The sequence below is a fragment of the Mus musculus genome, chromosome 4 (genome assembly GCF_000001635.26).
Source record: "Mus musculus strain C57BL/6J chromosome 4, GRCm38.p6 C57BL/6J".
NCBI lineage: Eukaryota > Metazoa > Chordata > Mammalia > Rodentia > Muridae > Mus > Mus musculus.
In genome coordinates this window covers 53,611,525-53,622,478 of record NC_000070.6, presented here as the reverse complement: position 1 = coordinate 53,622,478, position 10,954 = coordinate 53,611,525, and the positions used below count along the sequence as shown (strand labels likewise).

The window sequence follows — 10,954 nt, the reverse complement described above, 5'->3', positions numbered from 1 at the left end:
ATGGATGTGGTTGTGTTCCCATAAAACTTTATTTACAAAAATAGGTGGGGACAGGAAGCTATGATCCATGGGCCATAAACAAACAAGTGTTATTTTGCTTAGAAAATAATTCTGTGATTCTTTTGTGCTTCTACCACCCTCCCCAAGACGCTTCCCATGCATATACACCGCCATACCCAGCCCAATTTGAGACTGGGAGTGATATCCATTGGGATACTACAGGGCAGTTATCTCTGTAGCAATAATAAGCAAAGCATAGCGTTAGAGTGGAGGGGCTCTGGAATTGAAATACTGATCCTATCGACTGTGTGATCTGACTCACAACACATGATCTCTCTCTCTCTGAGCATCTCCTTTCCTCATCGTCAAAACGTCAATGATACCTACAAACTTGACAAGGCTTCTTGAGGATTCAGTATTATGTCGGGCACCCATCCCAATGCGTAGCATGCAGCAGGCCCCTGGTACTAGTTATCAGCCCACATGGACCCTGTATGTAGCAGAGTCAGAGAGGACAGACCCGGGATGAATGCAGAGAATCCCCTGTGAGTTCTGACTTTGGGCTGATGCTCACTAGCTGAGAAGCAGGGCTTGACTCAAACATTACAAGGCCAGAAGAGAAAGCAACAATGAAGTTTGAAGGCGTGGCTGCAAGGCAGATTATTATCAAATGCTTCTGATTAATCATTAATTAGCTGCCCCCACTGTAGTCAATCCATTTGGCTGTTCAAGGTTGGAGAACTTTCTTGATCGCTGCTGCCATTGAAGTAATAAGATCCTGTCTTCCGCACAGACTCAACAGCTGGTGAGTGGAGAGCCTTGTGCAAACAGCCTCCTTAGAGTCCATTCTTCCAATCTGCAGAGACAGGTCACCTTTTCCTGAGCTGGAAAGTAAACACATCAAGAGAATGAGCGTTTATGAGCGTTTCTCTACTTGGAGAAGGAACCACAAGAAGAAGCAACCAACAATCCAAGATAAACAATGTGGGAGAATCCGTAGATGTTAGGAACTATTAAAGGGGCTGATAATCACACAGGAAACAATAAATAAAACGAATGGCTGCAGCAGCCTGGGTTCAGATTCTACTTGTACCCCTTTATCAGCTGTGATCTATGAGCAAACTCCTTAACCTCTGTGCTTATATTTCCCTGAGGAAAGCAGAACTGAGAAAAATCTGAGTCAAACTCAAAGCTAAACTGACAAACCTGGGTTTATGGTGCCCTCAAAGACTCAAACCTGAATCTCAAATAAAAATGTGGCCTTTTCAAGCCTGGAAATCCACTAACAGAGGAGCAGTCCAGACCCAAAAAATGAGTGTGACCACAGTTCACCAGAGTCCGTCAGACAGGGAATGAGTAAATGCGCTGAAAAGAGGAAACCCACCACCGTGCCGAAAGGAATGACCTTCTCCTTAGGGAATACTCATTGAAGGATGGGGGATGGGCGGGCCTAGCGGTGTGCACAAGATATTCAGAAAACAGATGCACGAAGTGGAGTGTGTGTGTGTGTGTGTGTGTGTGTGGTTTATACATATTGTGGTGTATGTGATGTTTTGAATGTATTGACTGTGATGTGTGTGTGAAGGGGGTGTATATGTTGTGTGTGTGCATTTTCTGTGTGGTGAGTGTGTATATCTGTAGTGTGTGTATGAGGGTGTACATATATATATATATATATATATATATATATATATATATATATATATATATGGATAAAGAGCAATCCTGCGGGTGGAGGAATGGTTCGCAGAAGGCACAGTAAGTGACAATGGGGAACGCGGTGTTCTGTGTAGCATTCTTATTCTTAGAGTCTCACTCTACAAGTTTGAGATAATTTCTTGCAGTACTTAGGGTTGGGCATGTGATTCTGGTGGAATGCTGGCCTAGCATATTCAAGAAATGGGGTTCTATCCCTAGTGTTGGAGGAAAAAAGTCTTAAAAATCCATTAGGACAAATCAATGAAGGAGACCTAATTGAGAATTGTGGACTCGGCTTGACTCTTATGCAAGTTCAGGGTTAAGGGAGGACAAGTGGAAGAGAGAGTTAGTCCTGACCTCATCATGCAGGGAGATTAGGCTTGGATCAAGAAGACAGAAAATAGCTCTAAGATACAGCCATTTAACGGAGTCTAAGATCCCCGGCTGCACTGGCCTCTCTACATCTCTACGCTAGCTAGGCTCTGCTTCTCACCAGGTCCCGACCCAGGCAGCAGGAAGCACTACTGACAACAGCATCACTGATTCACTTGGGGGTTGCAGTCTGGAGATGGCAGCGTCCCATTCTGGTGGCTGCCTCTTTGCTCATGCATCCATCTCAGATGTCTTCCCACTTTCAATGTATTTGGCAGATGAAAAATCAAATAACCCCTGGAGCACTGCTTCTACGACCCCAGTTACTCTCCCAAGAAACCGCAGGGCTCCTTGTGTCCTCCAGCGCCTCCTCTAAGCTTTCTGTTCTGGGTCCCATGCTCGCAGTCTTCTAGGTTGGGATGCACAGCTTCAATGTTCGTGATCTTTTCCTACTGCTGAGAGTAACACTTCCTATAATTAGACTGACATCCAATACTGATGGTGTTTAGTTAAGGTCACACAGCACAGACAGTAGGCTTAGCTAAACCTGTGATTTGTCTAAGATTGAGAAAAAACTATTTTACTACTATTTTAAGTTTAAACTTTCATTTTAGAAGTTTTAAGAATATATATTTTTTAAAATTCATAAAAGTAATGAAGTGTTCTCATTACTTGTCACCTAATCTCTCCATTGTCACATCTCAGAACTCTGTGGCACATTTGTCACAACTCCTGAGCCAGCACTGAGAGATAGCTACTAACTGCACAGCATACTTTATTCAGATCCATTCATTTTCCTAATGTCCTTTTCTAGTCCCAGAGGCTATCCAGGAAACTATATCATATACAGATTGCCTTCTTTATATTTAAACTAATTAAAAAGCCATATACCACCCTTAAAATACTATATAATCTGATTATGATTTGATGACACTTGGATGTTATCTTTCCCATATCCTTGAACATGAAAAAATATCTAACATAGTCTAGTTCTTCCCAAGGATGAATGAGAACAGGCACTCCTAAGCTCCCACCCCTAAACCAGAAGCTATTCACAATGATACCTGCTGAGAAAGGGAAAATCAGCTTTGTCCAATGGAGTGGGGCTGGATTGTCAATCAAATCCCAGGGCAAGTCCTCGCCCATGAGTAGTTAACCAACACAAAATGAACCCCATTTGTGTGTGTGAGGGGTGGAGGTGGCTTTTGTTTTATTCGACTTTTTTGTCTCACTTTTTTTGTTTGTTTTGATTTTCATTTTGTGGACTTTTTTAAAAGAAGAAGAAAAAACATAAAATTGGCTGGGAAGGGGGGTTGGGAGGATCTGGGAGGAGTTGGGGGAGGGGAAGGAAAACATGATTAGAACACATTAAAAAATTAATTTTTTAAAAAATACATTGTATAAAAATTTTGATTAAATAAATGAGAGAGGGAAAAGCTAATTGGTGACTAAATAAGGCACAGGCCACATGCCTTTAATCTAAGCACTCTGGAGAGGCTGGTCTCTGTGTGTCTGAGGCTAGCCTGTCCTACATAGTGTGTTCCAAATCAGCCAGGGCTACATAGTAAGAGTGACCCTGTCTAAAGAAAGAAAAACGAAAAGAAAAAGGAGGTCATCCGGAGCTCTGTAGTGAGTTCAAGGTCGGTTACACAGAATGTATCGAAAGGGAATTTTCACCAACCTGAGAGGAAAATACCTCAGAATGTCACTGCTCATATTGCTTCCTCTCAGGTCAGGGATACTAAAGTGGCTTTTTAAAAACCCTGATATCAACTGCCTGGATTCTGCCAGGGACTTTCATCTGATCCAGTGATGGAGGAACAGCCTATGTACCCTGCTCAGAGGCTGCTGAGCAGCAGGCAAGGCTGGTCCTATACTGTGTCAATAGCAGGTATAACTACCTGAAACACGAGTTCTTTAGCTTCCCCACATGGGCAGATCCACATTTCTCCTGGCACCTTCAACTTTCCCTGACTGACTGCAATAGAAAGAATAAGTTCCCCACCAGAAGCCTGGTTTTTCTTTTCTTTTTCTTTTCTGTCAGCAGTGAGCAATCTTTCTCCCACACCTCTTGCAGAAGAAAAACAATATGCCTTTTTTTTAAGTTTATTTATATTCCAGATTTTGCACCCTCATTCCCAGGCCCCCTCCCACAGTTCCCCAACCCATTTCCCCTCCCCCTTGCCACTGAGAGAGTGCCCCATCCCCCTTCCCTGGGGCATCAAGTCTCTACAGGATTAGGCTCATCCTCTCCTCCCACTGAGGCCAGACCAAGCAGGCCTCTGCTATATTGTGGTGTGGGCAGCCTCGGACAATATGCGTGATTTTAAGAATTTGAGTTTAAATATAATACATTAGTCTGCTGTAGAGCAGATAAAGGTTTCAGTGCTGAGGTGTGATTCAGTTCTTAGAATGCCTTTCCCGACATGTAGCCTGATTCAATCCCAGAACCACATAAACTAGGAATAGTGACACCTGTCTGCAATTCCAGTAAAAGGAGGAGGAGGAGGAGGAGGAGGAGGAGGAGGAGGAGGAGGAGGAGGAGGAGGAGGAGGAGGAGCAGCAGCAGCAGCAGCAGCAGCAGCAGCAGCAGCAGCAGCAGCAGCAGCAGCAGCAGCAGCAGCAGAAGTTTAAGGTCATCATTGACTACACAGCAAGTTGGAGACCAGCCTGGGCTACATGGGACCCTGTTTTCTAGCCTGATCTACATGAGACCCCATTTTTAAAACAAAGAAGGTTTCACTTGACTAAGTTCTATATCAGGCCTGGAGGTGTATATCATTAGTACAAGCATTCAGGAGATTTGAGACAAACAGGTCAAGGGCTGGTGGCCTGGGCTGCTGAGTGAAACTTTGTCTAAAAACAAAACAAGGACAAAGGTGTTTTAAAATGAAGGCAACTTTTTCCAGATGAAACACTTGCTTTAAAGTAGAATCTGAACAATTTTACTAATCCCGTATTTTATTCTTCCTTTGTCTGAGTCCCCGATAGAAAACTAAAGACCTCTACCAAAGAAAAACACAATTGTAGTTTAACCACCCTAGCACATTTTATTTTCAAGTTTATGACTTCCCTTTCTGCGCATGTGTGTAGGGGGATCCATGTACATGATCAGGTGCATATACAAATGTGTATACCTGAAAGTGAGGTCGGAGGCTGAGAGTGTTGGTTATCTGCTTCGGTTGATCTCCACTTTAGCTTCAGAGAGAAGGTCTCCCCCCAAAGCAGAAGCTCACCAGCACACCCCTGGGATCCTTCTGCCTCCATCACAGCAGCACCTGGGTGACAAGCGTGCACTGCCCAGAGCCTTTCTAGATGTTCTGGGACCAACCTAGGGTCTCATGCCTGAGTGGCCAGCACTTGGTCCTGATGCTCTAGCCTCCATTTCCCCAACACCCCGGCCCCCACCCCCACTCTGGGATCACGGGCATGCGCTGTGACTGACTCAGGCATGCGCTCTGTTCTTTTTGCCTCTCATTGCGTTACAGACATACCCCACTTCTATTGTGCGATATATTTTGTTATGTATCTAATGAAGTAGCTGTAAAATCCTTATTTAAGCAAATTAGCATGTGCATGAAGGCAAAGGTATGTATCTATTTTGTTTCTACTGTACCTCCAGAACTTATAACAGTGCCGGCAAGAAGCACATATTCAGAATACAGTAGTTTGATAAAAAAAAAAAAAAAGTTTAAAAGTAAGTGGTTCCAAGTTCTTATTCTCGTTTATTGTTTATGACACGTATTTCCATGTTTTAATTTTTTCAAAGTTCTCAGTGTAGTTCAAACTGGCCTTGAACTTGTGAGCCCCCTGCACCCAAGTGCTGAGGTTATGCGCTTGTAGCACCACACTTCAGCTTTCTCTTAGGTAGTTGTTTTCTCCTCTAACTCAACCACCTTTAAATAAAGGTGGCTTTTATGATTATTTTGAACAAAGGGGAGAGAGGGTGAAGGTCTTTCTTTGATTATGACCTTGGAATGACTGGTGTGATGGCCTAAAAATCCCAAGCATGTCTGAACTGGCGTTGTCCGACCCTCACGGAACTCCCAAAGATAGAATTCTGCAGTGCAAACACGTTTCCTCCTAATTTGGAAGTCATTTTCTCATCTCTCTTTCCATCTCTGTCTCTGTCTCTCTCTCTCCCTCACCCTCCCTCTCCTCCTCTCCCCCCTCCCTTTCTCCTCCCCCTATCCACATCTTACCCCACAACCCACATTGTGCATTGTTTTAGTGTTGAAGGCCTTGGAATCACCTCTTTATTCCCCCCCCCCCCCGCCTTGAGTTTCAGTCTTGCTTTCTAAAAGACATCCTCAAATTCATCACAACCTACACACATTACTAGGATTTGCATCTTTCTTCTATTTTCAGTTTCTAAGCTTTGTCCTAGAGACCTAGAGAATAATCACCCAGATTGCCATTTGTTGTATGAAAACCTGCATGCTAGAATCTTATTCAAAGTCAGCTATAGCTCATTCTATCCCCACTTCTGTGTAGCACTATAGCGTGTCAATGCATGACAATCCTACTGTTTTAGACACCTGAGTTGTTTACAATGTGAGGGTACTGCAAATAATCCTTCAATAACCATGGTGGGGGCCTTGTTTGATTTGCTTTTTTGAGCGTCTCTCTATGGGGCCTCAACCCATGATCCTTCTACCTCAGTCACCCTTGTGCTGGCATCACAAGGCTTTCAGCATCACTCCTCTATCCCATGAGCATTCCTGAGCAAGTCACTTGGTGCACAGATGTGTGGGTCTTTCCGTTCCTAGGAGGGAAACTGTTGGATCTGTATTTATTTCCAACCTTAATGAATAGAAGGAAACAGTTTCCAGCAAATTTCTGTTGACTTATTTTCCCACACGTTATATGCAGGAGTTCTAGTTTCTTCAAAACCACGTCAATGTTTTATTTTTTAACATTAGGGGCATCATATCTCAGATACCGTTAGCATATATGTCTCCAGATGTCACCAATAAGATGGTTAATGGCTCTCTTGATTTAAATGGGTGGAAATCATGGGCTGGTGGACGTTCCTCACTACTGGTCTCTAGAAGTTTATGTCTCCCTCAGTGTTTGGCCACACCAGTCCTAGCAGTTGGCAGATGTACAGGGCAGCAAGCAGCAATCTGTCACAGCCCAGTGAAGGCCTCAGACAGGGGGACCCTGGGTCCTTGTCAGTGGCCTGTGTTATGCCTCCCAGCTTGGTCTGAGTCTCTTGGCTGTGAGCGAGCTCTGTGGAGTCCAGAGCTGCAGGTTCTCTTCTCCGGCTCCTCACAGCTCTGTCTCAGCTTTCTTGTCTGTTTTCACTCTCTTCCTTCCTTCCCACCTTGGCTGCTCTCTGCTCTGTCAGTTGTCAATGGCTACTGCTGAGCAGCTGCTCCACAGCTTCTACCTTGTGGTTTTTTCTACAGTCAAGCAGGATCTAAGACGGGAACTGGATACTGACCACAAGTAGGGTCATTAGAACCCAATACTGAGTATTGGAAACGGTGCCAGCTGCTGGGATGGTTTGAGAGGCCAACTATCATGCAGTTGTAGACAAGATCACAAGTGTGCTGTGCTGGGCAGTACCAGCTTCCCTCTGCTCCCCTGGGACTATTTAGCCATGAGTCTGCTGCAGAGCAGTGCACAGGGCAACTGCCAGAAGGAGGTGAGCAACCTCCAAGTACAGATGCATGCTATGATCCAGAAAGGAGCAAGCCACCCCTGGGATTAGTGCTACAACCTGAGCTGAGAACGTGTTCATATCAGGCATGTGGATAGTATACAGAGTACCCACTGGGATTGGTTGGTGCCTATGAGATCAAGATACCAATACCCTCCCAACCCTGGCCCAGTCTCTCTGCAATCTTTTCAACTTAGCCTGAAGTATTGAAAGTAGGCAAGACAAAGACCACTGGAGAAGCCTTCTGTAGTGGCTATTCCTGGTTGTCAACTTGACAATATTTGGAATGAACTACAATTCGGAATTGGAAGGCTCACCAGTGACCCTTATCTGGAGGCTTGGAGATCCTTATCTGGATCTTGGTTTGAAGATCTTGAGCCATAGTGGCTATGGATTCCAGAAGATTGAATCTCCGAGTTAAGGAACACACCTTTAATCTGGGCTATGCCTTTCATCTGGGATTAAAGGTGTGGTGGAACACACCTTTAATCTGGGCTACACCTTTTGCTGGAGACAATATAAGGACATTGGAAGAAGGGAGTCTAGCTCTTGCTCTTGCTCCTTTGCCTGCTTGCTGCGTGAGACTGAGTAACTGCTAGATCCTTGGACTTCCATTCACAGCTGCGACTGAACCATTGTTGGGAATTGGGCTGCCGACTGTAAGTCATCAATAAATTCCTTTACTATTTAGAAATTATCCATAAGTTCTGTGACTCTAGAGAACCCTGACTAATACAGAAGTTGGTACCAGGAGTGGTTCTAGAGTAACAGAAGTACAAGGATGAATCTTTTAAAATTCTGGAATTGGCTTGTTGATCCACCAGCACTTTCAACTATTGAAACCTCTCCAGATTCTCTCCCTCCTGGGAGCTCAGAGAATTTTGAAGACCCATGGTTGAAACTATATTCCGAACTTAAAGAAGCTAATGCCCTTGATTTTCTTAATGAATTAGGTGATTCAGTGCACAAAGCTTTCTACAAGATGGGGAAAAAATCGAAAAATGATTTTACTGGCTGGCTGCTCTTAGTATCTGTGGAAAAAATGATGAATGAAAGGAAGGAGTTGTGTGATAAAATCGAAAGGCTCCAGACACAAGTAAACGATCTAAAAGTTGCTAAGTGTGTCCTTGAGGAGAATCTTCTCTCTTGTAGCAATAGAGCTCAAGTTGCAGAAAATCAAACAGAAACTCTCATTGTAAGGTTGGCTGAACTACAGCGAAAATTCAAGTCTCAGCCTCAGAGTGTGTCGACAGTTAAAGTAAGGGCTCTAATTGGCAAAGAATGGGATCCTACAACATGGGATGGGGATGTGTGGGAAGACCATGTTGAAGCTGAGAATTTTGAATCCTCAGATTCTCAAGGGTTTGCCCCACCTGAGGAAGTAGTACCCTCAGCCCCACCTCTTGAAATAATGCCTTCCCCACATGAGGAAATTAATTTTGCAGAGTCTGCTCACGGCCCACCAATAGTTTCTTCTAGACCTGTAACCAGACTCAAAGCAAAACAGGCTCCTAGAGGGGAGGTAGAAAGTGTAGTCCATGAGGAAATTCGCTACACTACTAAGGAGCTTAATGAGTTTGCTAATTCATTCAAGCAGAAACCTGGTGAATATGTGTGGGAATGGATTTTAAGGGTGTGGGATAAGGGTGGAAGGAACATAAAACTAGAGCAGGCTGAGTTTATTGACATGGGTCCTCTGAGTAGAGATTCTAGGTTTAATACGGAAGCTCGCATAGTTAAAAAAGGTGTCAAAAGTTTGTTTGAATGGTTGGCTGAGGTGTTTATCAAAAGATGGCCTACTGGAAATGACTTGGAGATGCCTGATATTCCATGGCTTAGTGTTGATGAAGGGATTTTAAGACTTAGGGAAATTGCAATGCTAGAGTGGATATATTGTGTAAAGCATAATTGTCCACAATGGGAAGGTCCAGAAGATATGCCTTTCACCAGCTCTATAAGACGCAAATTGGTGAGAGGGGCACCAGCACATTTGAAGGGTTTTGTTCTTTCCCTTTTCCTTGTGCCAGATCTTAGCATTGGAGATGCTTCTGCTCAATTAGATGAATTAAATTCACTGGGTTTAGTTGGATTCCGAGGTAACAAGGGCCAGGTGGCAGCATTGAATCGCCCGAGACAAGGTGATTCTAGTTATTATAATGGACAGCGTAGACAAAAGAATGTTTATAATAACATACCCAGTAATGGTCAGCACAGGAGAGGTGAAATTTATAATGGCATGACTCGGTTGGACCTTTGGTACTGGCTAACCAATCATGGTGTTTCCAGGAATGAAATACATAGGAAGCCTACTGCATATTTGTTTGATCTGTATAAGCAGAAAAATTCTCAAACAAATGAAAGAAAGGCTACATTAGATCGTGGTAAACAGCCAAATGAAAGAAAGGCTACATTAGATCGTGGTAAACAGCAATCTCGGCCAGTGAATCAATTTCCAGACTTGAGACAGTTTGCAGATCCAGAACCCCTTGAATGAAGGGGTGGCCAGGTTCCACTGAGGAAGGATCTTGATAAGACACTCAAAGGTTTTGCTGTTACCCTTTCTCCAGTTCTTCCCCAGAGGGACCTACGGCCTTTTACAAGGGTAACTGTACACTGGGGAAAAGGAAATAATCAGACTTTTCGGGGTCTGCTGGATACTGGTTCTGAGTTGACACTGATCCCAGGGGATCCCAAGAAACATTGTGGCCCTCCAGTTAAAGTAGGGGCTTATGGAGGGCAGGTGATTAATGGAGTTTTGACTGATGTCCGACTCACAGTAGGTCCAGTAGGTCCCCGGACACATCCTGTGGTGATTTCCCCAGTTCCAGAATGTATAATTGGGATAGATATACTCAGAAATTGGCAGAATTCTCATATTGGTTCCCTGAACTGTAGAGTGAGGGCTATTATGGTTGGAAAGGCCAAATGGAAGCCTTTAGAGTTGCCTCTGCCAAAGAAAATAGTGAATCAAAAACAGTATCGTATTCCTGGAGGAATTGCAGAAATTACTGCCACTATCAAGGACTTGAAAGATGCAGGGGTGGTGGTTCCCACCACATCTCCGTTTAACTCTCCTATCTGGCCAGTGCAGAAAACAGATGGATCATGGAGAATGACAGTTGATTATCGAAAACTAAATCAGGTGGTAACTCCAATTGCAGCTGCTGTACCAGATGTAGTTTCGTTACTTGAGCAAATTAACACATCTCCTGGCACCTG

General features: G+C 44.0%; 1 protein-coding gene across 1 annotated transcript in view; it reads right to left on the bottom strand.

Annotated features, from left to right (window-relative positions):
* The window catches only part of Slc44a1 (solute carrier family 44, member 1), a 182,092-nt gene continuing 171,138 nt past the window's right edge, over window positions 1-10,954 (bottom strand). The window contains exon 16 of the mRNA NM_133891.3: window positions 1-884. Within this exon, the coding sequence (NP_598652.3) occupies window positions 870-884 (15 nt within the window). The 3' untranslated portion in view covers window positions 1-869. The remainder of the gene's footprint in view (window positions 885-10,954) is intronic.